Source organism: Notamacropus eugenii, chromosome 1 (assembly GCF_028372415.1).
Source record: "Notamacropus eugenii isolate mMacEug1 chromosome 1, mMacEug1.pri_v2, whole genome shotgun sequence".
NCBI lineage: Eukaryota > Metazoa > Chordata > Mammalia > Diprotodontia > Macropodidae > Notamacropus > Notamacropus eugenii.
Window position 1 is genome coordinate 337,435,430 of NC_092872.1, and position 27,172 is coordinate 337,462,601.

Below are 27,172 nucleotides of genomic sequence, written 5' to 3' on the forward strand. Positions count from 1 at the left end.
TTTTCCTTGGCTCACTTGTATAAAATGAAAGTGAGCAATGGAGATAAAACAACCATAGAAGGCAACTCTTTCAATACTAATAGTAATAACTGCCATTTATGGAGGGCAGCTGGACAGCACTGTGGATAGAAAACTAGACCTGGAGTTGAAGAATCATCTTCCTGAGTTCAAATCTAATCTGAAATACTTACCAGCTCTGTGACCCTGGGTAAATCTCTTTAACCTGTTTGCCTGTTTCCTCATCTATAAAATGAGCTGGAGGAGGAAATGGTTTGAAAACCCAAAATGGAGTCACAAAGTGTCAGAAATGACTTAACAAGAACAACCATTTATGTGGCACTTAAAAGTCTGTAAAGTGTTTTATGCACATTATAACACATAATCTTCATAAAAACCCTATGAGATAGATGATCTTATTATCTCCATTTTACAGATGAAGAAACTGAGGCTGTGAGAGGTTGAAAGTCTTGTCCAGGGTCACACAGCTGATCAATACTTGAGTCAGGATTTTAGGTTGAATAATCTATCCACCACTCTGCTTTTTTCCACTTAGTTGACTTCTCTTGATATTCCATAACCTCTTTCCCAGATCTCAAGCAATTTCTCCCAATAGCCCCCTGCATTCTATAGAACAATATGGGTACAACTCGTACTTTTTCCAAAGCTTCATGATTGGGTAGACTTTCGAATTGACAAATCTATGTAAGCTCATCCGTTCATTCATCTAGTGTTTCTTTAGCACCACTATGTGTGGAATAGTGTATTTAACTACAAAGGGAGAAATATAATCTAAATAAACTATATTTCCCATTCTCTTGGAACTTGGAGTATATTGTAGGGATAAGACACAGCTACACAACTTTAACATGCATTATTTTGTAAGTGCATAAGAGAGCTATACAACAGTGTCCTATGAGAGGTACAAGGGAATACCTGAGGACATCAGAAGAGGTTTCATAGAGAAGGTGACATCTGAGTTGCATTTTAAAGGAGGGATGGTAATTCAATAGGTAGAGAAAGAGAGGGAGACCATTAAAAGCATCGGCCACAGAGGGAGCTAAGACAGTGAGGCAGGAGAGGACATGATTTGTTCTGTTTGGCTGAAACAGCCATGGTTTCTCCTCTATGGTGTCAAAATAACTAACTCCTAGTAGAGATGTGAATAACAATTAAAAGTAAGCAATTCATCTCAAAACTTCTTAGGCCACTCTTTTCTTCGTAAATACACACATATTTGCATACACATATATATTAGCATACACACACATATACACACATATATATGCACACACGCACACATATACTTACTCCTATTTCCAATAAGAAATGACATTTTAAGGTAACTCTCCATGAAAGGCACTGAGAGTCAGTGAACAAGTCCATAGTGACCTAGTCTAGTTTTAAATATATGGCTGGAGGAAAAAAGATTTTTCTGCAAGGTGGATTTTAGCAATTGGAATACTTGACAGCAACCAAAAGTGAAAGTGACATTTAACTTTGCCTGTAGTCGCTGGATAAATTCATTTCAACTTTGATCAGAGAATCCTAGAATAGCAGAGTTGGAAGAAATCCCAGAGGCCATCTAGTTGCTGGCAAGGGAACCTCAAGGGAATGAGATTTTTCTTTTCTGCAAATAGGAGGTTGCGGGGGTAGGGAATCATATTTTATAAAGGCATCTATGCACATCTGAGATCCTTACCTGAAACACATAAGAAAACAAAATAAAAATAAAATGGGGGAGGAAGAATGAGGAAGAGGCAGGCTGTCATTCTATCCAAAAAAAGAAGTATTGCCTTAGTAAAAGTGAATTCCAAGAAGTTCAAATATCCCTTACTTCAGGAAAAAAGTTCAAAAACATGCCCTTAGGGTCATAGAATCAGTCAGAGCTGGAAAGATCCTTAAGAAGATTTAGCCCAACTCCCTCCTTTTACAGAGACAAGAACTGAAAAGGGAAATGAATTTCTGAAGACCACATAAGTATTAACTAACAGAGTCAAGGTTTGAATCTTCATCCTCTGACTTCAAATCTAGTATTCTTTTCATGTAGACACATTCCCCTTCCATTGTAAAATAGATAAATTAAGGGATATTCACTCACTTTTGAAAGAGGTTGTCATACGATTTCTTTAGAAATGGCCTTTAAAATACAATTTGACTTCACATGTCCAGTTTACACATAATGTTTCAGAAATGCACATATTATGAAAAAAGCACATAGCTACACACTTATTTTGTCAATCCTTCGAATTTTGAATTTAAAAGTAGATTTTTTTTCTCAATATTCATCCTATTTATACATCTATGGCTCAGATGATTTGGACATGGTGACAGTGAAGCTTGTCAGTTCTTTTGTACATCATTATTTTATTTATCAGATCATTAATCTAGTCAGTAAGTGGCAGCTCACAGGATTTAGAGCTGGAAGATGTCTTGTCTACACCTTCACTTTCCAGATGAGAAAACAGGTCCAGAGAGGGGAAGTAATTTGGCTGATATCAGACAGTCAGAAAATGTCAAGTACCAGGATAAGAACCCAGGTACTGTGACTACAAATGTAATATTTTTTGACATTATAGCATAGAGATTCTCAAGATGACTTCTAAGGACTCTCATTTACCTGATAGGAATTGATTCCCTAAATTACTTTCACCAGAAAATGAAGTATTACTGTTCCCTCTCTACATTTAATACAATCATCTTGGATTAGAATGTCCTCAAGAAGCTAGGGATTTGCATTCCTACCCTAGATGAATGCATCTATACAGCCCAGTGCTAAACACCCCCGATTTTTCTTTATTTTGCTAGAATGATTACAGGAAGTTATCTATGCAATGCAAGGATTTTGTGGTGGGTGTGCTGGACCTCTGCAGGGATACGGAAGAGGTGGAGGCAATTTTAAATGGCGATGTGAACATCCAAGTCTGGGCCGATCATCATCGTCCAAGTCTGAGCCGAATCAAGCTTGCCATTAAATACGAGGTCAAAAAGGTAAGTGTCTTCCCCTCCAAACTCATCCACTAATGGGACTTTGGGTCATTACTTCAGTAGAGCTGCTAACATATTCCTTTGCATGTAATGCATCTTTTACTCTTCAAGGGAACTGTTTAGGTACTAAGAATACCAACTCTGGTAAGAAGGAATGCAATATACTGTTTACAGGTCTCATATAGCCTCTTTTACCTTTAACTCATCAGGTAGAGCGGAAACATGTCACCCATTAGAAGAGTCATTAAACTGCAAGATGTTAGAGGACGGTTTATTGACAGCTAACATTTCAGGAAGGGACATGCTGATGGATTGATTGATTGATTGGATTACAGTAGATCAAGAAGAGTGAATGGTTCTCAGGATTACTAAAGGACCCAGACCACTGGGGAAAGACAGACGGCCCTATCACCAAGTTTCAGAGAATGAATCAACAGCAACAGATGGCAACCTTTCTCCAAAATTGATAGGCTAGGAAACCTCCAAAGAAAACCAAGTAGGATTGACAACAGGCCCCAAGTCTATACCATATTAGGTTTTGTTGAAGGAATTTATAGTCTGGGGAAGAGAAGGCTTGAGGAGGAAAAGAAGTATGGAAGGGAGCTATAGGGTACATGACATCTTTCCTAAAATATCAAAGACTACCTTGTGGGAGAGGTATTAGGTATTAGTGCTATTTGGCCACAGATGGCGAACCTAGAAGCAATAGGTGGAATAAAAGAGAGACAGATATGGGCTCTATTTAAACATAAATTTCCAAAATATTTGAGTTGTCCAAAAGTGCAATGGACTGCTATTCAGATGGTAGTTGGCATCCCCTCAATGGAGGGCTTCAACAATGGATGGATGACCATTTGTTGGGTGTGTTGTACAGGGAATCTTTTAGGGGTTTTGGCTGAACTAGATGGCTTCCATTTCCTTGAAACTCTGAGACTGTTCTGTTCATTGCAGTCCTCCACTAGGAAAATTAGAACGAATGCTTTGGTGAACTAAGTGAATTTCTATTTAAATTTCAATGAACAAACCCAATTTTTGTTGCAGATGCACAAAAAGTAAGGTCAAGTGGTGAAGTAGGTAGAGTGTCGTACTTGGAAGTCAGGAAGATCTGAGTTCGAGTTCAGCTTTTGATACCTACTGGCCAAATGACCATGGACAAATGACCTAATCACTCTAGGCCATAGCTTATTATTCTGAAAAATGAGGGTATTAACAGCATCTACCTTATAGGATAGGCTCAAAAGAGATAATGTATGTAAAGTGCTTTGCAAATTCTAGCATGCTATAAGATGCTATTATTATTATTATTATTACAAATACTTTAATTCAACTGTGAATGTTTCCACATGATGCCACAGACCTAGATTAAACCTTAAAATGTTATCAGTTAAGGGAAATGGACATATTTAACCTGATGGAAAAGAAAAGACTTGGGGAGAAATGAAATGATAACATCTTCAAGAATCTGAAGGGTCATCACATGAAGGAGAAATTAGATTTGTTCTGTTTCCCCAGAAGACAAAACAGGGACCAAGGTGGAAATTGCAAAGCAGCCAATGCAGGCCTAATGACAGGAAAACCTTCTTAATGATTAGAGCTATGCAGAAATAAAATGAGCAGCCTAGAGAGATGGTGGGTCCCCCCTGCACTCCAAGTCTTCTTGTTTAATAGAGTATAATGGGGGCTACTTTGGAGTAGAGGTTGTACTAGAGAGCCACAGTTTCTTTTAAGCTCTCAAACTCTATGAATCTGTGTTTGATCATTTGGTTAACCAACTATCCATATTGTAGTACGACAGATTTAGATATGATATGGACTTCACAGGCTCTTCTAGACCCATCTAGACCAGGTCCCTCATTTTAAAGATCAGAAAACTGAAGCTATGACAGTTAAGTGACTGGCCAAAGGTCACATAGGCAGGTGGTGGTAGAGGTGGGATACGAATCCAGGTCATCTGAACTCTGACTTAGTGTAGTACTTTCTACCACACCACATTCATATTCATTGCATGTCAAAGAAATGATTAAAACTTTGTTTTCATCCAGATGTCTGTCGCAACCTAAGCTAATGTTAGAAAATACTAGCAACATATTTAAGAAGTACATTCAGCCCAGTCTAACCCTTTCTTACTATTTCACTTATCTAAACAAACTATCTTTTCTGGGAAAAAAAAAAGTCAACTGAAAGCATCAAAGGAGATTTCCTATGCTAAACATATTTTTATATACTTCTCTTGTCACAATTAAAAATTCTACAAATTAGTTTGTTTTATGGGTCTCAGGACTTGTGCTGTAAGGGAAGTTTCCAAAAAATAGCTGAGTTAAGGAAAGTAGGACACTTGAGGCTGGGCCTAGAAAGTTTAGACTCAGGAGGTTTTTTTTTTTCTTTTTATGATTTTGGTTTTGGTTTTTAAATCAGTGCCAATGTTTAATCCTACTTTCCTGGCTCTGTAATCTTTGGCTCTGTAATCCCTCATTTTTCAGTCACATCCTAGTCACAACGAGGCTTTTTCCCCAGATCACAGCAGTCACTTTCTGATGCTGCCAAAGATCTGCCTCCTTGAAGTACAAACACGCCTCAATGAATGGCTAAGGGACAAATCAAGATGAATGTGTACATATACATATGTGTATGCATCTATCTATCTATCTATCTATCCATGAAATGCAAAGTATCCCCTATTGTCTGCTTCAGAAGTCAAAGCACCTCTATCTCTGCCAACGAACACATGATGAAATTGAGCCATATATAGGGCAAAAGCAAAAATAAGTAAATAAAAATAAGCTTTGTGAAATCCCAGGTAACTCTTACGTGTAGAAGGATGATAAATGTCCAAAATAAAATGCCATACTTTTCTGATTTTATTACCTTCCTCTAATGGGAATGGAATTAGAATGTCATCCAAATTTCCTTCCTATCCTTCTAAAATAATGTCATCCAGTAATTCCTTGAAATTTACCAGAAAGTCATCATATTGATGTCATTCAATTCAATTAAATATGATTTAATTTTGAATTCAATCCAACAAGAATATATTAAGCACTTCTTAAGTGCCCAGTCTTGTATTTAATGCTGGGGATACAAAGACAAACTGCCCTCAAGGAGCTTATACTCTACTTAGGGGAAACAGTTTGTAACTAGAGAAATAAATACAACATTCTTGACATAAAGTAGTTTAAGAGAAGGAAAACACTAACAAACAAGGGATTTGGAAAAGCCTCATGTTAAGACCTAACGCTTATGTTTCTCTTTGAAAGAAGCTAGGGATTCCAAAAGACAGAGACAAAGAGGCAGAGCTTTCCAGGTACTGAATGATAGACCATTCAAAAGAACTGGACAAAGAAATTAAATAACATGGATGAGGAACAGCAAGGAGGCTGGTTTAACTAAAATGCAGAATGAGTGAAGGAGAGGAATGAGCAATAAGCCTGAAAAGGTAGTTCACAGCCAGATGGCAAAGGATTTTAAAAGCTAAACAAAGCAGTTTGTGTTTCATTTTAGATACAGCTGACACTTCCATGAGGAAAGTGAATGACATGATAATGCCTGTGTTAAATAGCCTATGTAAAGGATGGATTAGAGGGAGGAGAGACTAGGAGTTGGGCATGTAATGGAGGGGCTGTGCCATAATTCAACTGAGAAGTCATGAGGGTCTAAAGAGGTTGTGATGGTCCTGCACTTAAAGAGAAGAGGATAAGATGAGAGATGTTGCAAAGGACATTGATAAGACTTGAAAACTGATTGCACTTAGGTGCTGAGGGAGAATAAAGAGTCAAGGATGATTCTGACATTGCAAGAACCATCTTCTCTATACACTTGCAACATGTGACTTGACTTTACTTTACACTATCAAGGATTTTTAGGGGAAAATGCCCAATGGAAAAACTGTAATCATTCTTTGCCTTTTACCATTTTTTTATCTTGCATTCCACAGTACAAGCCTATTCACTAAATGTCTGCTCTTAGATACAAGGTACTATGCTAGCTGTCTAGCTATGCAAAGGCAAAAGCAGCTCCTACCTTCAAAGAGCTTACCTGCTACTGGTGGATAAGACACGTAAACAGATAAGTAAATATAAGGTAGTTTGAGGAGGGAGAGAAAGGACTGACAAATAAAGGGATCAGAAAGATGAACCCTGAGATGAACCTTAATCGAAGCTAAAGATTTTAAGAACTGGAGATAGAAAGGGAATGGATTCTGATTAGCAAGCTTCAGTCCAATTATTGGCCAGGGGAAAGGACAGTCAAGATTTGGGTGAGTGAAAGGAGGGAGAAATAGAAGTGATTTTGTCTTTGAAGTATAGTACAGACCATCTGGGCAAAAAGAAGACGAAGAGTTTGGGGAATAGATCACAAGCTCGGCACAGAAGTATGATGTGGAAGTGGGGGGGGGGGACATCTGCTGGTCTGCTGGAGTGCTCTCTCTCTCTCTCTCTCTCTCTCTCTCTCTCTCTCTCTCTCTCTCTCTCTCTCTCTTTCTCTCTTCCCCCCCCCAAAAAATCAGCTAATAACTTTCTAACTTGACAGTAATAATTTCAACCTTTAAAACATGGAGGAAACAATAAGGGGGAAACTATAAATTCTGTTCTGGATATGATTCACCCTGATAGTCATGAACTGGTTTCTAAAGCAGAAATGACAAGAACTTGGTGGGAATCGAGGTGGAGGTGGGGAGGGTATAGTACCACTCCATAACAGAGGTTATGATATAGGAGAGAAAAACCGAGCATAGTACATCATGCTATTTTGGGAAAGTGGATTTCAGTGAGTTTAAAGGAAAAATAGGCAGAATCCTATGGACTAAAATTCTTCAGGAAAAGTCAGACCACAAGGGATGAAAGATGCTTAAAAATCAAATTTTAAAGACACAAAAGGAAATAACTTCAATGATAAGGAAAAATATATTTATTCTTCTGAGGGGAGTGATATGGATACACAAGGGACTCACCAAAAAACAGATTTTGAAAAGTATAAAGAAGATGGAAATGAGACTAGGAAACTGAAGATAAATATAAGAATATGCCATGATCTTATGAAGATACTGTCAATAATGCTAAAAATCAAAATGAACTGGGATTGACAAGGAAAATTAAGGATAACCAAAAAAACATTTTTATGTTAAATTGAAAGAAATAATAATATCTTAGAGGGGATAGGACCTCTTCTTAGGGCAGATAAAATGATGATAACTAACAATTGCAACAGGAAGGACCCCAGAATACACAAGAGGGCCTGCTGTACAGGCTCTTAGGTCTGCATTTCTAGGAGGAAAGCCACTTTTGAGGGGTCAACAATCTGCTTCAATCAAACACATATGTCATTCACTTACTTCAGGGGGGAATGGCAGAACTCTGAACTTCAGAGAAAATACAAACAGAAACTACAAGCAGAAATTACAAACAGAAAGACCAACAGACAGGTCTTCCAATTGTCTGACCATAGACAATACATACAAAATTACCAGAGAGAGAAGCACCAACATCTAGGTTTTCAAACCCAGGGGGCTTCTTAGCAGCTACCTAGAGTCTCATCTGACTCACAAACCTGCTCCCGAAAAATTAAGCCCCAAAGTAAAACCTCATCTCAGATGGTACACACACTTTTTAGGTCCAGAAGGCATGACCTTCATGACCCTGTGCCTCATTAGAAATTAACCAGAAGTGTCTAAGGCCTATTAATGGGCAGGGAAGATCTTTAACTCTTCCCCCCGCACAACATTACAACAATAAAAAGAAGGTACCTTTTTCCTGATTTTATTGCAAAGTGCAATGAGCTTTTTACACTGGGAATAGCAAAAGTGAATCAATATCCAAGATAGTAAGGAAGTAGTAAAAGACTACGTAGCTGTCCTTGATGAATTTAAGTCACCTGCTCCATCTTAAGGTTTGGAAAAACTGGAATGTGAGTCTCTGTCAGTGATATGTTAAAAACCTTGGAAAATAGGAGAGTGATCATAAGACTGGAAAAAGTCAGATGCTTTCTCACTTTTCAAAAACAAGAAGATAATAAAGTTCAAAATATATAGGGCACTGAATTTGACTTCATTTTCTGGGAAGTTTCTAGAAATGATCATTAAAGAGATGGTTGGCAAATTTCTGGAAGGGGAAATGCTACTTACAAAGAGTCAGTCATGCTGGACTAACCTCATTTGAGGGCAGCTAGGCTGAGCAATTAGAATGGAGTCATGAAGGCTGATCTTTGTGAGTTCAAATCTGACCTCAGACACTTATTAGTGTGTGACCATGGACCACTTAACTCTATTTCTTTCAGTTTCCTCATCTATAAAATGAGCTAGAGAAGGAATTGACAAGTTTAGCAAAATATCTTTGCCAAGAAAACCTCAAATGGGATCATGAAGATTCAGCTACAACTGAGAAATGATTGAACTGAAACCTCATTTTACTTTTTGACAGGATTTTAAAATCAGTAAATCAGGAGGATGTTACAGATACAGTTTGAAAGTATAGGCCTTCACACAGACTCTATGACTATTATTCAAATTCCAGACTCTCTATTAAGTAAGGAAAAGGTCCATTCCCAGCTTGATGATAGCAGAGTGAGGAAATTTTCAATCACAAGAGCTCTCTGTGGGTGAGGGTAAGTACCAAATGATAGAAATATTACATTCTTTATTGGTGGAGAGAGTAAGACCAAGAAAATGAGATATTCTTATGTATTCTTATATTCAGTCTTAAAAGATAATTTATGCCTATGTATATGGTATCCCCAAAATCTTTGTGTAATTTGAATGTTGATAGTTTAATATGTGTTTAATATAGTTTAATATATGCATGAACATACATATATGTATAAATGTGTATGTGTTTATGTATGTATATATGTGTGTATATATGTACATATATGTGTGTGTGTTCGGTCATTTCTTAATCATGTTCAACTCTTCATACCCCAACTTGGGGTATTCTTGGCAAAGATACTAGAATGGTTTGTCATTTCCTTCTCCATTTCACTTAACAGATGAGGAACTGAGGCAAACAGGGTTGAGACTTATCCAGGGTCACACAATCAGTAAGTATCTGAGGCCAGATTTGAACTCAGGAAGATGAGTCTTCTTTACTTCAGGCCCAGCACTCTATCCACTCTACCACTTCACTGCCCCATGTAAATATTCATGCATGCATGCATGCATGTATGCATACACACACTTGTATGGACATATATGCGCACATGCAAATGTATAGAGAGAGTGAGCATATATACATACATATATATGTGTGTGTACATATATATATGTATACATATATATATATTTATATACAGCTAGGTGGAACAGTGAATAGAGTACCAGCCCTGGAGTCAGGAAAACTTGAGTTCAAGCCCAAGTTCCAACACTTATTACCCTGTGTGACACCGAACAACTCACTTAACTTCTTTCTGCCTAAGTACTATCATCTTTAAAATAGAGATAACAATAACACCTACGTCCCAGGGTTGTCATGAGAACAAAGCAAGATAATATATGTAAATTACTTGCAAACCTTAAAATACTGCATAAATGCTAGCTATCATCATCATCATCATCATCATCATCGTTGTTATCATCTTCATCATCGTCATCATCATCATTGGTAATGGTGGTGTTATATCCCTATGCTCATGTCTATATCATGCCCAAACAAAGTCTATTGTTTGGAGTAGTATTTTCACTGGTTACCAAGGCCTAGAGGATCATTCTTGGTTTGATAAGCTTCTCTGTCCTCCCCTTAGCTTGTCCTCAGACATAAGGAGAGTGTGTCACTGAAACTATAATCAAATCCTTTCCTCCATGATCCTGCTTTTAATTTCCTGGCTTCCTAAATCACTAGTAAGTATCACTATTCAGCAAGGACAACTTGGAAACAACAGGACTTTCTACGATGGATCTTAACTCACTATTGGGTCCAACACTTAATTGCTCTAGGCATGTGTTCTTTGCCATGTTTTTCCCTGCTGAAGTTTAAGTTAGACAAATAATTAGGATTAGGAAGCTGGACATGACACTAAGCAATCCCTTCTTTCCATATTGACTATATAATTGGAAATCATTGACAAATTTTACAAAGGGCAGTCTCTTTTATGACACTTTCAATTTATAAGATGCTATGTGTAGATCTGGAAGGGATCTGAGGTTCAAAGAAATTTGCACAAGGTCACATGGTCAGTGTTAAATTCGAATCCAAATTTTCTACTCCAAATCTATTATTGTTCTTTCTACTATTCCATGCTGCCTCATTGATTAGACAACTTCTCAAATCAGACTCTCAAAACTGGAAAGGAACTCTATTCCAATTCATACCTCAATAAGAAACCCTGGTATAATATAGTTAGCCTTTGCTTGATGGTTGTCAGTATAGGGGAGCCCACTACCTCTCAAGGCAGTCCATTCTTCCCTGGGAGAACTCTGACTTTGGGGGAGTTTTTACTCAGATCAACTGCCACTGCAACTTCTATTCGTTGGTCCTCATTAGCATCAGAAAATCCCAGGTGAGGAAAATCCCTCTACCAAAATAAGCTATCTTTTCTTTAAATTATGGTCTTAAAGAGTTGTCTAGATCACCATAAATTTAATAATTGCCCTGGGTCATACAGCTAGTTTCTGTCAGAGGCAAGATGTGAACTCACATCTTCTTGACTTTAAGGTCAGCACCACAAAATCTACTAGGCTCATTACTTCTCCCTATGATGCTTGATGATTTACAAAGTACATTCTTTACAACAACCTCATGAGATAGTTAGTGCCAACATTACTTTTACAAATGAAGAAACTGAAGTTCATGTTAAGTAACTTACCAAAGCCGCATAACAAATAAGTATGAGATCTAGGACTCAAGCCTACATATCCTGACCATAAGAACTATGCTTTTAATGTCATTTTTTCTTTGCATTTTATTTTTTTTCAGTAACAAATTTTCTCCTTCTTTCAGCCTCCATGAAATCATGGATATGATAAAAATAATATATCCATTATAAATATTAAATCATACAAAACATGCATGTGTTAGTTGCATTAGCTATATTCTGAGAAGAAAAGGAAGAAAAATAAAGGGAAATATATACTTCAATCTACATTCTGAGTTCATCAGTTCTCTATCTGGCGGTGGATAGTATTTTTCACCATGAGATTTTTTAGAGTTCTGGTGGATCACTGTTACTGATCAGAATCACTAAGTCTTTCATTGCTGTTTATTTTAACAGTATTGCTGTTACTGTGCATACTGTTCTCCTGGTTCTGTTTATTTCACTTTTCATCAGTTCATATAAGTCTTCCAAGGTTTTTACAAAACCATCTCCTTCATCATTTTCTTTACACCATCACAATCAAATACCATATCTTGTTCAGACATTCCCCAGTTGATGAACATTCCCTCATTTTCCAATTCTTTGCCAATATGAAAAGAGCTGCTGTAAATATTGTTGCACGTAGAGTCCCTTACCTTATTCTTGTAAGTCTTTCAGGAATAGAGAGTGGTATTGCTATTTTCTCATATCCCCTCCAGTATTTGTCATTTTCCTTTCCTGTCATCTTAGCCAATATGATGGATGTGAGATGGTACCTCAGATTTGTTTTAATTTAGATTTCTCTAATTATTAATGATTTAGAGTATTTTTTCATATGAGTAGTAATAGCTTGGATTTCTTCTTATGAAAACTGCCTATTCACATCCCTTGACCATTTATCAATTGGGAATGACTCTCATTTTTATAAATATGACTCAGTTCTCTGTATATTTGAGAAAGCATTTTTTTCTCTGTTTCCTGGTTTTTTTCTAAGTTTTGCTGTACTGGTTTTGTTTGAGCAAATAAAAGAAGATTGTAATTGAAATAATTGACTGTAGCTCCCATGAACCTGTATATCTCTTGTTTGGTTATGAAGCTTTCCCTCATCCATAGATTTGACAGGTAATTTCTTCCATGTCCCTTTAATTTGCTTGTGATGTCACCTTTCATGTCTAAATCAGGTGCCCATTTTGAGTTGATCTTGATATACAAAGTAAGATATTGGTTTTTGCCTACTTTTTGCCAGACTAATTTCTAGTTTCCCTAGTAGTTTTTGTCAGAAAGTGAGTTCTTGCCCCCAAGAGCTGAGATGTTTGGGTTTGTCAAACACTAGGTTACTGTGCTTATTTGCTTCTATGTATGTGTGTCTACCCTGTTCAACCACTTTGTTTTTTAACCACTCTATTTCTTCTCCAGTACCAAATTGTTTTAGTGATTACCACTTTGAAGTATAGTTTGAGAACTTGTACATCTAAGTCCTCTTCCTTCGCATTGTTTTCATTGATCAATATTCTTGACTTTTTGTTCCTGAAGATGAATTTTGTTATATTTTTAGCTCCATAAAGTAGTTATTTGGTAATTTTATTTGCATGATGTTGAATAAGTAAGTTTTTGCATAGTACTGTTATTTTTACTGTATTGGTTCAACCTACCAATGAGCAATTAATATTTCTCCAATTATTTTATTTGTGTGAAGAGTGTTTTGTAATTGTGTTCCTGTGTGTCTTGGTAGGTAGACTTCCAAGTATTGTATTCTGTCTTCAGTTATTTTAAATGGAATTTCTCTTTCTATTTCTTCTTCATAGATTTGTTTGGTAATGTGTAGAAATGCTGATTTATGTGGGCTTATTTTATATATGGTAATTTTGCTAACATTTCAACTAGTTTTTTAGTTGACTCTCCAGGGTTCTCTTAATATGCCATTATGTCACCTGCAAAGAGTGATAGTTTTGATTCCCCATTGCCTGTGTATATTCCTTCAATGTCTTTTTATTGTCTTACAATATTGAATATGATGGTGATAACAGAGATCCTTGCTTTATCCCTGATCTTATTGAAAAGACTTCTAGTTTTTCCCCATTACAGATAATGCTTTCTTTTCATTTTAAAGAGATACTAGTTATTATATTAAATAAAGCTCCATTTACTCCTATGTTTTAACAGGAATGGGCATTATATTTTACCAGAAGATTTTTCTACCTATATTGATATACTCATATGATTGTTTTTTGTTATGGATATGTTAATACCATTATTAATAATGCTCAATAGTGTTTATAGCTTCTTAATACTGAACAAGCCTGACATTTCTGTTATAGATGCAACATGGTCACATAGTATGATTTTTTGATATATTGTTGTGGTCTCCTTGATAATGTTCTATTTAAATTTTGGGTCAATATTCTTTAGGGAAATGGGTATGCATATTGGTCTTTCTCTGTTTTTACTCTTCTTTATTTAGGTATCAAAACCACACTTGTATCATAGAAGAAATTTCCTAGGTCTCTTCATTTATGTATTTTGTGTATAAATATTTAGTAGATTAGCTTGTAAATCCATCTGGTCCAAGTTGTTGTTTTCTCCCATTAGGGGGTTCATTTATGGTTATCTCATTAATTTATTTTTCTAAGACTAGGCTTTTTAAATATTCTGTCTCTTCTTCTTTAATGTGGGCAATTTATATTTGTGTAAATATTCACTCATTTCAAAAAAGTAAATCTGCAAACATTTTCCTTAATCTAACTATGTTAGAAATTGACAGTTGGTTAATTCTGATTTTTAAGGAATTATTTTCTTCAGTATTTTTGATGTCTCTTCTACCAAGCTACTGATTTAATTTTCATATTTTTTGCATTGTTCTCATTTCATTTCCTAACTTTTTCCTCTACCACTCTTATTTGATATTTAAAATCATTTTTTGCTCTCTTTGAAATCTCTTTGTTTAGCTCTTCTAAGAATTTTTGTTGGGTTTACATACAGTCTGTATTTTTTTCTTTGAGGGTTTGCTTGTAGATGTTTTTAAATCATGACTTCTTCTGAATTTGTTTCTTGAACTTCCCTGTCACTGTAAGAGCTTTTTATGGTCAGATGATATTTCTTGCAGAAATAGTCTGCATTTTTCCAGATTTTTCTTAAGTTTGGACTTTATGTTAGAATTGTGCTCTGTTCATCTCTTAGTGGAATAACTAACCTGAGGTTCAGTCTTTTATGTTCTTCTGCTGCTTTCACAGCCAGGTTTGGGGTTCTGCAATTTTTTAGTACTTCTAAAAGTGGTAGGATCCAAGGGCAGATCTGGTCATTGCCCTCCTGCTCTGTGGTTTGGTCCTTATTCAGGTATGTCTCTATTCCCTCATAACAGCAACTGCTCCTCTGTGTCCTAAAATTGAAACCCAGAACAGAATAATGGGTGATAGAACTGACACGAGGTGCTTCATCCAGTGCTAGTATAGAGGTTCTCTAGAATCTCTTTTTTTATCGAGTATTCAATCCCTCTGGGCACCATATATTCCCAGTACTGCTGCTACTGCTGTTGCTGTTGCCACCTCTAATGCCCACAGACAGTGTGTTAATTAAATGTTAATTAATGTTAATTAAAGTTAAAGATTTTCCCCACCCCATTGCTAGGCCTCACCTGAAGCCCATTAAGGGAAGTTTTTGTTAATTTCAAGGCAACAGTAGGTCAGGAGGGTCATAGTGCCCTCCAGCTCTGAAAAGAATATATATATATATATATATATATATATATATATACTTACTCTGAAATGGGGGCTTGGAAGAAGATTCATGTGCCAGATGAGATTCTAGGTAGCCACTAAGGAGTTCCCCTCCAGTCCCCCAGCTTTGAAAACCCAGATGTTAGTGATTCTCCCTCTGATAACTATGTATGTATGTAATGGTCAGACAGTTAGATTTGTCTATAATTATGGTCAGAGAGTTAGAAGTCCTCTCTGTAGGTCTTCATTTCTCTGCTTGTATATACTTTATTGGGAAATTTAATTAAAGTAGATCGTTGATCCCTCAAAAGTTGCTTTCCTTTTGGAAAAGTGGATCTAAGACCTTGTACAGCAGGTCCTCCTATGTATGCTAGGGGGCTTGCTGCTACACAGTGTCATTTTTGCTGCACTGTTCTCCCATCTAGTCTCAATCCCAGTGTCTACAGACCTCTCCCTTTCTGTCTTCCTAAGTTTCCCTTGGTTATAAATATTATTCATTTTGACTTTTTAATGACTCTTCTGCTCAGAAATCATTTTACTGTATTTTTAAAAAGTTGTTACAGAGAGACATTTGAGGAGATCTCTGGTGTCATTGCGCCATCTTGACTCTACCCTTTCAAAAAAGATGTTCCCCTCTCTTCCACTTATATGATAACATTGAAGTCAAAATCTTTTTCATTGTCAGCAGAAAGAACAACTAAGTTCATGGCTAATAATGCTATATCAGAATGAATACATAGACAAAATCAGCAGCAGTATTATTCTAGGTCAAACTAAGGGACTGTGCAATCCAAATCCATGAACTGAATTCATGAAAATGGCATCTTGACACTTTTTTGTGTTATAATTGTTTAAGAGCTTATATCACTCTCTCCCATAACACAGACATGGACACACACACACACACACACACACGCACACACACACACACACACCTTCAAGCCCCATAACTGTAAAGTGCATTCAGACAGATTGAATTTTATTCATATTGCCTAGTACAGGGCCTTTCTCTCATTTAGTGAAGGCAGGAATTATTCCTTGTTTAAGCTTTGCATCTCCCTCAGAGTATAGCACAATGCCCTATTTGTGAATCACTGAATGAATTAATACTGGATGGATGGATGGATGGATGGATGGATGGATGGATGGATGGATGGATAGATGGATGGAAACATCTGCAACCTATCCATGTCTTCTCTGCATTGGGGGGAAGAAGATCCCAAAATGCTATTCCGCTCCTCACTGGTTACAGGCACAGCCTAAAATATTCATTGACTTACTTGTTAAATAAATCCTTTAAGAGGTCAGGAATGATTTCTATCTGATCCATATAAAAATTCTCTTATTTCCTTTAAAAACTATTTCTAAAAAGAGGATAAATATATTTGGTGGAAATCAATGACTTCCTAAGAAACATCATTGGTTCTAGAGGTTGATTTCATCTCTGCCCGTCTGAGTGGGAGGGATATGATTGTTGTACAATGGAAAGAGCACTAGACTTGCATCTAGATGATCATGTTCAAATGCTGACTCTGCTACTTAAAATCTGTATGTCTATGGGCAAGATGCTTAGCTTCTCTCTGGCCTCAGTTTTATCATTTGTAAAATTAGAAGATTGAATTCAATCAACTCTGAGTTCCCCTGCATTTCCAAATCTGTGGTCTTGTGAATAGCCAAACCAGGGCTCTTTAGGATCAAATCTACATAGAAAGGTTTAATTGAACATTCAAAATAGCACCTCAGTACTTGATACACCATGAGGCAACATAGCATCCATGAAAGCTCCTGGATTTGGAGTCAGAGGACATGGGTTCAATCCTGGTTTTCTTCTTACTACTTGCATGATGTTGGACAAGTGATTTAACCTTGTTGGTCCTTATATTCCTCATATGAAAAATAAAGGAGTCTTTCTAGATGAGCTCTGAGATTCTTCCATTTCTAGATCTATGATCTCCTGAATATCATAATGCTGTTGTAATATGCTATATGCAATGCCCTGATACTAAGCTTCATTGAAAAGTACTTAGTGATAATTAAGGGAAAGTTTTATAGAAAGACAGAGAAACATTGTACCTTTCTATTATCCTGCTTCTTAATGGAAGTGAATTTCTACCCTAGGAATTCCCCATACAGCACACTGGTGAAATCAGTGTACTTGGTAGGGGATATCACCAAATATATATATACACACACACATATATATGTATATATATACTACATATAGTAGAAATATACATATATATATATATATATATATATATATATATATATATATATATATATATATATATATAGTAGAAAGAATTTCCCAATCAACGGATTTTTACCATGAAGCAGGACATGACTACCATGTATTCATAGTCAGATAGACCACTTGATCTTTCAGAGTCTTTATTTCATTATATATAAAATAAGAATAATAAAACTTGTTGTATTTGCCTTCCAGTGTTATTAGGAAGAAAATATTTTGTAAGTCTTAAGTCACTGCCTACATGTGAGTTTATGGTGTTGTTGCCATCGTTATTATTGTCCCTATCTTGGGGACTGAGGCAATGAGAACTGAGCACAATTCAAGGGAAGAGACCAAGAAACAGAAAGAAAAGAAATGATTTGCCCTACAAATAAGTGAATAGAACTGAACATGAGCAACTTGCAAATATTGCCTTTTTTCACTTTGAGAGGAAAGGGATATTAAAAAATATGGTTCCCCCTAAGGAATAATGACTTAACTCAAATAATTAAGATAAAGACAAAATATACTTTTCCATCTAGTAATTTTTGGGCTAATTGATCACATTTGGATTCGGAACTTTAATAAGCATTTGACTGTTCATATGTTCCTTCCATTATGTTCTGAAGACTGTTAATGCCTTTATTAACATTCCTCTGTCCAAGGTCACTTTCAAGTAAATGTTTCTTGATGGAAGGGTAATCATGGGTGGCCTATTATGAGAACAGTTTTACAACAGTACCTAATGTTTTATTCCATACTCACATGGGTATGAAATGAGCAATTAATGGGTAGTGAACTGGGTGTCATTTATTCGAGGGTCAGCTTTGCTAAGTTCTAAGAGAATTATCACCATGCTAATCACAAGGTGATGAATTTTTCAGATTCAGCAACTAATTAAATATCTGGTAATGTCTAGAGGGTTTGTAATCTGCATCAGTGGAGGGACTAGACCTTTAGATGCTTGAAGGTTTTTTAAGCATTCAATGATATAATATAATTAATAACTTTATTAAAAATCTATGTCCACAAGTTACAACTTGAAGATATTAATGAAATGATTTTTCCTAAAAATCATGTACAACAAATCATCAGTCAGCATGGATGATTATGTGGCTCCAATGGCTTACTTATCTTTTTTTCTAAGAGTTATTGTCTATGAAGACACTTAATGAAGAAAGTGAACCTCTAAAGTCTTACATATTGTCATATCTCAGGGACACATGAATAAGGTATAACCTTATATACCTTATAACCCAAAGCAACTTTCACTGGGTATTAAGGGGGCACTTAGGTTAGTAATATAATAATGGAGGTAGAATATAACTAATGGAAGGGGAGCACAGATAAGGAATGGGGAGACTAGAGAGAAAGGAATTCAATAAGGTTTCAGACATGGTCACTTACAATCTTCCAAAAACTATAAGAGGTAGAGGAACTTGTAGGAAAATGTTACCTGAGAGAGAGGAGTCCCATATCCCAATTCATCCCATTGTCTTGCCCTCCTGGTTATTTCTGGTTAGTGATATTATTTAATATTTAGATGGCAACAGGGCCTACCATGTGCTTATTTGAGAATGAGAGGAGGGGAAGAGAGAAGAGAGGGAGGATGAGAAGAGAAAGAGAATGAGGAGGAGGTGGTGGAGGAGGAGGAGAAAAAGTGGAAGAAGATGACAACAAGGAGGAGGAAAGAGGGAAGGAAAGAAAGAAAGGGAGGGAGTGAGGGAGGATTGAAGGAAGGAAGGACAGAGGAAAGGAAGGAAGGAAGGAAGGAAGGAAGGAAGGAAGGAAGGAAGGAAGGAAGGAAGGAAGGAAGGAAGGAAGGAAAGTTAGTTCTGTTTTCTGACTTACCAGAAGGGTAGATAGGAAGGAGAATAGAGCCAAAATCTCCTATTCTCCTAGTTATTGGGTAATAGTAACAATTATAGTTAAGCAATCAATCAATAGGCAATCATTAATCACTAGCTTATTATGTAAAGGCACTAGGCTAAGCACAGGAGATACAAAGAAAATGAGTGGAAAGTTCCCTTCTCTCTAGGAGCATATATTCTACTAGAGGAGACAATAAATACATATTAAAATACGCATTTGTATGAAATATAAACACAGAATAGTTAACTATAAGGAAGTTTTGGAACAGAGGTCACTAGCTATTGTAATTAAGAAAGATAATTTTCGCAGTGATGGACATATAACACTTAAAGGTTTGCAGATCTCACATAACTGTGAATATCTCTGTATATATGTATGTGTGTATCTTCACAGTGTTGTCTAGCTGCCCAAAAGGGAGAGAAAGACAGACAAAGATGGAAAGGCATAGAGACAGAGAGACAGAAACAGAGGAGAGACAGATATGAGACAGAAAAACAAAGACAACAGAGATAGACAGACAAACAAAGACAGGGACAAAGAGTTCATGTTCAAGTGGGGATGGCAATATGCAAATAAGTATGTACATAAAAGATAAGTACAATGTGAATGGAAGGCAATATAAAAAAAAAGAAAGCACTGGAGTTGAAAGAGAATAGGCTGGTTGGAGAATGAGGAAAGACTTCTTCAGAAGATAAATTTGAGCTGAGTTTTGAAAGAAGCCAGACAAGCTGAGGGGACCAATGCTGTCACCTGTTAACATCTTTCTGCATCTTTTATCTGTCATCTACGTCCAGTATATTCCCAGCTTTGTACAATGTGCACATTTGGTAAGTATGTAATCCAAGTAACTGAGATGTCATCCTCAACTTTTTACTCTCTCTCATATCTCAAATCCAATCTGTTGCCAAATCCTGCTGATTCTACTACCTTCGTAACATCTCTTATACAAAGCCTTTTCTGTCCTCTGGCACTACCACTATTCCAGTGTCGGCCCTCATTACCTCCATCCAGGACTTTTAACATTGTCTGCTGGTTGATCTCTCCACATCAAACCTCTCCCTACCCCAGTCCATCTTCTACTCAGCTCTCAAATTAAAGAAACCTCAGGTCTGGCCATGTCTGCCCCCTTTCAAGAAATTCTAATTACTTCCTATTGCCCCAAGGATCAAATATAAAATTTCTTGCTTGACTTTTAAAGCCCTTTATAATGCTGTTCTTTCCTACTTTTCCATTCTTCTTACATCTTATCCCCAACTCTGACCCCATATATTCTGCAATCCCTCAAACAAAACACTTCATTTCCATAATCTGCTCATTTGCATTGCTGTTTGTCACCCATAACTGAATTCTCTCCCTTCTCATCTCAGCATAAATTGTTTTTAACGTTCTATTTTGCTGTTTTATTGTTCAGTCATTCCAATTGTTTCCCAACCCTGTCTGAGATTTACTTGGCAAAGATAATATCCCAGCTGGGGGAAATTTACATCTGAAGAAACTGAATAAAACAGGATTTAGTGTTTTGCTCAGGTATGCATAGCTAGTAAGTATCTGAGTCCAGATTTGAACTCAGGAAGAAGAGTCTTCCTGACTTCAGATCCAGCATTGTTTGTTTTTTTTAATATATAATTTATTTATTTTTCAGTTTTCAACATTCATTTCTACAAGAAACTGTATTCTAAATTGTCTTCCCATCTCTCCCCATTCTCCACCCCAGGACAGGGAGCACCCTATCTATCCCTTTCCCCAGTCTGTCCTCCCTTCTATCAACCCCACCTTCTTCCATCACCCTCCCCTCTATTTTCCTGTAGAGCAAAATAGATTTCTATATTCCATTGCTTGTACATCTTATTTCCCAGTAACATGAAGAAATAAATTTTAATGTTCATTTTTAAAACTTTGAGTTCTATATTCTCTCACTTCCTCTCCACCCACCTAAAAACTTCCCTAACAGTTATGTTATGAAGGACTAACCACATTTCCCTCTGTCCTGTCCTGCCCTCCATTTATTTCATTCTCTCCCTTGATCCGTCCCCCCACAATAGTGTTTGCTTCTGATTATCTATTTCCCCAATTTCCCCTTCTATTATTTTCCCTCTCCTATTCCCTTCCTCCCTACCCCCACTTTCCTGCAGGATAAAATAGATTTCCATATCCAATTGAGCGTGTGTTATTCCCTCCTTAAACCAAATTCCATGAGAGTAAGGTTTACTTGTTCCCTTTCATCTCCCCACCTTTTCTGCTCTATTGTAAAAGCTCTTTCTTGCCTCTTTTATGTGAGATGATTTGCTACATTCTACCTCCCCCTTTCTCTTACTCCTAGTACAATCCACTCACCAATAAATTTCATTTTTTAGGTTTTTTCCCTTCATATTGAGCTCACCCTGTGTCCTCTGTCTGTATATACATACATACATATATACATATGTATATACATATAATACCTAAACATATGCATATACATATATAAAATACATATACATGCATACATACCCATACACACTTACATTCCCTCTAACTATCTTAATGCTGAAAAAGGTCTTATGAGTTACAAATATCATCTTTCCATGTAAGGATGTTAACAGTTCAATATTAGTAAGTTCTTTATGGCTTCTTTTTCCAGTTTACCTTTTCATTTTCTCTTTATTACTGTATTTGAAAGTCAAATTTTCAATCCAGCTCTGATCTTTCATAAAGAATGTTTGTTAAGTCCTCTATTTCATTGATATTCCATTTTTTCCCTGAAGTATTATGCTCAGTTTTTCTGGGTAGATGATTCTTGATTTTAATCCTACCTCTTTTGACCTCTGGAATATCATATTCCAATCCCTTCTGTCCCTTAATGTAGAAGCTGCTAAATCCTGTGTTATCCTGATTGTATTTCCACAATACTTGAATTGCTTTTCTGGAATTTGGCTACAATATTCTTAGAAGTTTTCCTTTTGGAGTCTCTTTCAGGAGTTGATCAGTGAATTGTTGTCATTTCTATTTTATCCTTTGGTTCCAGAATATCAGGGCAGTTTTCATTGACAATTTCTACAAAAATGATATCTAGGATTTTTTTTTATCATGGTTTTCAGGGAGACCATTAATTTTTAGATTGTCTCTCCTGGATCTTTTCTTCTAGGTAATTTGTTTTTCCAGTGAGATATTTTACATTTTCTTCTATTTTTTCATTCCTTTAGTTTTGTTTTGTAATTTCTTGGTTTCTCATAAAGTCATTAACTTCTACCTGCTTCATTCTAATTTTTAAAGAATTATTTTCTTCAGTGAGCTTTTGGACCTCCTTTTCCATTTTGCCAGTTCTGCTTTTTAAGACATTCTTCTCCTCATTGGATGTTTTGGACCTCTTTTGCCATTTGGGTTAATCTATTTTAAAGGTACTATTTTCTTCAGTATTTGGGGGGATTTTCTTTAGCAAGCTGTTGACTTGTTTTTCATGATTTTCTTGCATCACTTTCATTTCCCTTCCCAATTTTTCCTCCACCTCTCTTACTTCATTTTCAAAATCTCTTTTGAACTATTTCATGGCCTGAGACAGTTGCATACACTTTTGGAGGCTCTGGCTGCAGGAGGCTTGACCTTACTGTCTTCCTCCAGTTGTATGCTTTGATTTTACTTATCCCAAAGGATGGAAGAAAATATCTTTTCACCAAGGAAGTAATCTTCTATAGTCTTATTTTTCCCCTTTGGGGGCATTTTCCTGGACAATTATTTGATTTTTGAGCCCTTTGTCAAGTGGAGAGTGTACTCCAGGCTTCGAAGGTTTTTTGTAGTGGTTCTCTGAGATATCTCTAGGGACCTGTAAGTTCTCCTTTCTTCCAAGGTGGCATAATCAAGGGAGAGGTGTTTCCTCCTCTCCTGACCTGTGTTCTCATCTGTGAGCAACTACAAACACTCCTTTCTGCCCTGGAACTGCAAGTAGGATACCCTCTCCACAGTCACCACCAGCTGTGCCACACCAGCATTCCTCCTCACCCCAGGACTGCCACTCAGGACTGAGACCTACATCAGTTGCTCAATTACCCCACACTCTGTAGGCTGAAAGCTCCAGAAGTGACTGCTGCTTTGTCCTGGAACTAGTGCTGTGGCTGAGCTGGGGCTGGAGTCAGACCACATTCCCCTCTGTCTCTTGTGAAAGAGCTTTCTCACTGATCTTTGAAGCTGTCTGGCATTTGTGGATTGAGAAATCTGGAAACTACAGCAACTGCCTGTGATTCAGCACCCTGAAGCCTGCTTCGGTCCTGTCTGTGCCTATATGTTCCATGCTGATTTGTGCTCCACTCTGAGCCCCATGAAATAGACTCTTCCTGTCAGCCTTCCAGCTTGTCTTGAGTTGGAAATCTGTTTTACTCTTTTATTTTGTGACTTTTGTTGTTCTGGAATTTGTTTAGAGTCATTTTATAGGTATTTTAAGGGCTTTGGGGGAGAGGTCAAGCAATGGTTCTATTCAGCAGTCTTGGCTCTGCCCCTAGACCCAGCATTCCTTCCACTGTTCTGCCCAAGCTGACCCAAGAAAGTACAAGAACTTGATTGAATTATTTGCTTTCTTGTGTTCTAAATGAATTGATTGGATTAGAATTATTTCTTAAGTTCTAAATTCTAGCCATCTGTAAATTCTTTGTTCCCATGAAAAGACATAAAACATTGTGCTCAATTTGGAGACATAATAGGTATGTTAAAAAGGGCTCAGAGCAGTGCAGCGATAGTGAGAGAACTTAAGACCACCATATAAGGACAGATTGAAGGAAATGAACATGTGACTTCTGAGAAAGAGAAGATTTTATAGGAGGAATGTACGTTGTTACCAAACATCTGATTGGCTGTTAAATATTAATCGAGTTTGGTTTGTCCTGCTTAGCCAGACCTAGGTGTGACAATTAGAAATCTCAAGAAGGTAAATTTGAGTCCAGTACCTGGAAATGCTCTCTGACATTCAGAACTGTACAAAATAAAACAGAATGCCTTGGAATATGGTGAGTTTATTATCACCACAGTCATCTAGAAGAGGCTAGATGACCACTTGAAATGGATGGAATAGAAAAAGTTATTGATGAGATATAGGATAAACTAGTTACTTTTGGATGTCCCTTCCAATTCTGGGATTCTGATCTATGTGAGATGATTTTGGAACAAGAAACACTTTGAGTGGTGGGGTGGGGATAGAGTGTTGGTGGGGTGGGATTAGAGTGTTGAACATATGGAAGGAAATACATATACCTTTGGCAGGGGAAGGGCAGAGGAGAGGAGATGGGAAAAGCTGCCATAAGAGAAGTAAAAGAACCAAAGAAAATTTGACAGCTTTTCCAATGGCAACTGTCAACAGACAATAAACTTAATTCCATTGTCAGTTGGTCATATTGAAGCAGAAGGATAATGCTTAGAGAATATAGATCTGAATCACTGTGACTTGGATAAGTTTAACTGGGGTGTTGACTGAATAAGCAGAAGCAGTCTATGTGTAACAAGGGCTCCAAACTTTCATAGAGACTGCAATTTTTTATCAAATTTTTAAGTTGTGTCACTTTTCAATTTTCCTTCCCCTTTTTAAAAAAAACTCCTCCTAGCAATTATCAATCAGTGCAAAATAAGTCTTTTACCTTCTATAATAACTTTTATAATATTAGTCATCAAGTAAGCTGCTGACAAAATTTAAATCTTGGTTCAGTCCACTTCATCTTAAAATCTCTTTAGTTTGAACCCATTTTAGGAGAGATCAATTTTGCATAGATTTGTAGTATTCAAATCCATAACTACTTTTATTTTTGGATTTTCTTTTTTACTGATACAAGTTAGCAACTGTCCCACAACATATCATCCTGGATCAACAACTCTTTATCTTTTTGAATTGGGCACCTTTGTCAATGTGAAGAAGTCTGTAGAGCCTTTCTAAGAATAATGTTTTAAATGCATAAAATAAAATGCATAGGATTTTACAGGAAATCAAATGTATTGAAACATAGTCATCCAATTTTTTTTAATTTATAAAGTCCAGGGGCACAGAGCCAAAAGCAGGGACTTACTTGAGCTCTCTCCAAACTTCTTCAAATGACTGTAAAAAATGGCTCTACACAAATTCTAGAGCAGCAGAACCCACAAAATGACAGAAAGAAACAAATCTCCAGCTGAAGATAGCCTGGAAGGTTGATGGGAAGAGTCTGTTGCACCAGGCTGGGAGCATAACACAATCCAGCATGGATTGCGTCAGCATAGACAGAGCCAGAGCAGACCTCAGGGAACTGAATCACCAGCATCTATGGTGCTTTCCAGTTTTTTCAGCCCACAAATGGCAAAGACAACATAGAAGGTCAATGGGAAAATTCTGTCAGACTCAGGGTAGCAGAAGTGGTGGCAGCAGCAGCAACAGTGGGAGCAGTAGTTGCTTCCAGACCTCCTGGCCCACAGAAGATATAGGGATCCAGTGACTGATCAGAGTAGTATTGTGGGGATCTCTTTACTGACACAGAGGCAGGATTCTCTTGCTTTTCCCTGTTTGGATCTAGGTCACTGTCCTGTGTGGCAGATCTGTGGAGAAGAGGAGTCCTGTTGTAGTGGAGCTTGTGGGAATTCTCATCATCATCTAAAGGCAGAAAAGAGTGTTTGTGGTGACTCACAGATCAGAATACAGGGCAGTAAAGAAGGAAATACCTCTCTTTTGATCATACCATCTTGAAAGAGATGAAAATTTATAGGCACCTAGAAATTTTCTGAAAACAGCTGTACAAAAGCCCTGAAATTTCGTACAGTACACCAACTGTCCTCTACTAGAAGCAGAGTCCTACATTGGCAAAGTGTTAGAAAGTCAAGTATCTGGCTGGGAAAATAAGCAGAGAGTGCAAAAAAAAATCAGACTATAGAATGTTACTTTGGTAACAAAGAAGACCAAAACATACAACTAGTGGAAGAATACAGTCAAAGCTCCCACATCTGAAGCCTCCAAGAAGAATGTGAATTAGTCATAGGCCATGGAAGAACTCAAAAAGGATTCTGAAAACCCAAAAAGGAAAGTGGAGGAAAAATAGGGAAAAGAAATGAAAGTGATGCAAGAAAATTGTGAAAAATGAGTCAATAGCTTGCAAAAGGAGACCCAAAAAAATACTACAAGGGAACACTTTAAAAAATAGGCTAACTCTCTTTTATCAAGCCAAAAAAGCCAATGAGGAGATGAATGCCTTAAAGAGCAGAACTGGTCAAATTGAAAAAGAAGTCCAAATGCTCACTGAAGAAAATAATTCCTTAAAAATTAGAAAGGAGCAAATGTAAGCTAATGACTTTATGAAAAATCAAAAAATTCATAAAACAGAACCAAAAGAATGAGAAAATAGAAGACAACATGAAAAAGTGTGGAAAAACAACTGACTTGAAAAATAGATCTAGGAGAGATCATTTAAAACTTATTCAACTACCTGAAAGCCGTCATAAAATAAAAAACAGCCTAGACATCATCTTTCAAGAAATTATCAAGGAAAACTGCCTGATATTCTAGTAAGAGAGGGCAAAATAGAAATTTAAACAATCCCCCTGCGATCACCTCTTGAAAGAGATCCCCAAAGGAAAATCCTTAAGAATATTGTAGCCAAATTCTAGAATTCCCAGGTCA

At 36.8% G+C, this 27,172-nt stretch overlaps 1 protein-coding gene across 1 annotated transcript in view; it reads left to right on the plus strand.

The window, feature by feature from the left end:
• TRPC7 (transient receptor potential cation channel subfamily C member 7) overlaps positions 1–27,172 on the plus strand; it is a 260,948-nt gene that overhangs the window by 73,492 nt on the left and 160,284 nt on the right. The window contains exon 3 of the mRNA XM_072628831.1: positions 2,806–2,988. Coding sequence (XP_072484932.1) covers positions 2,806–2,988 — 183 coding nt within the window. The remainder of the gene's footprint in view (positions 1–2,805; positions 2,989–27,172) is intronic.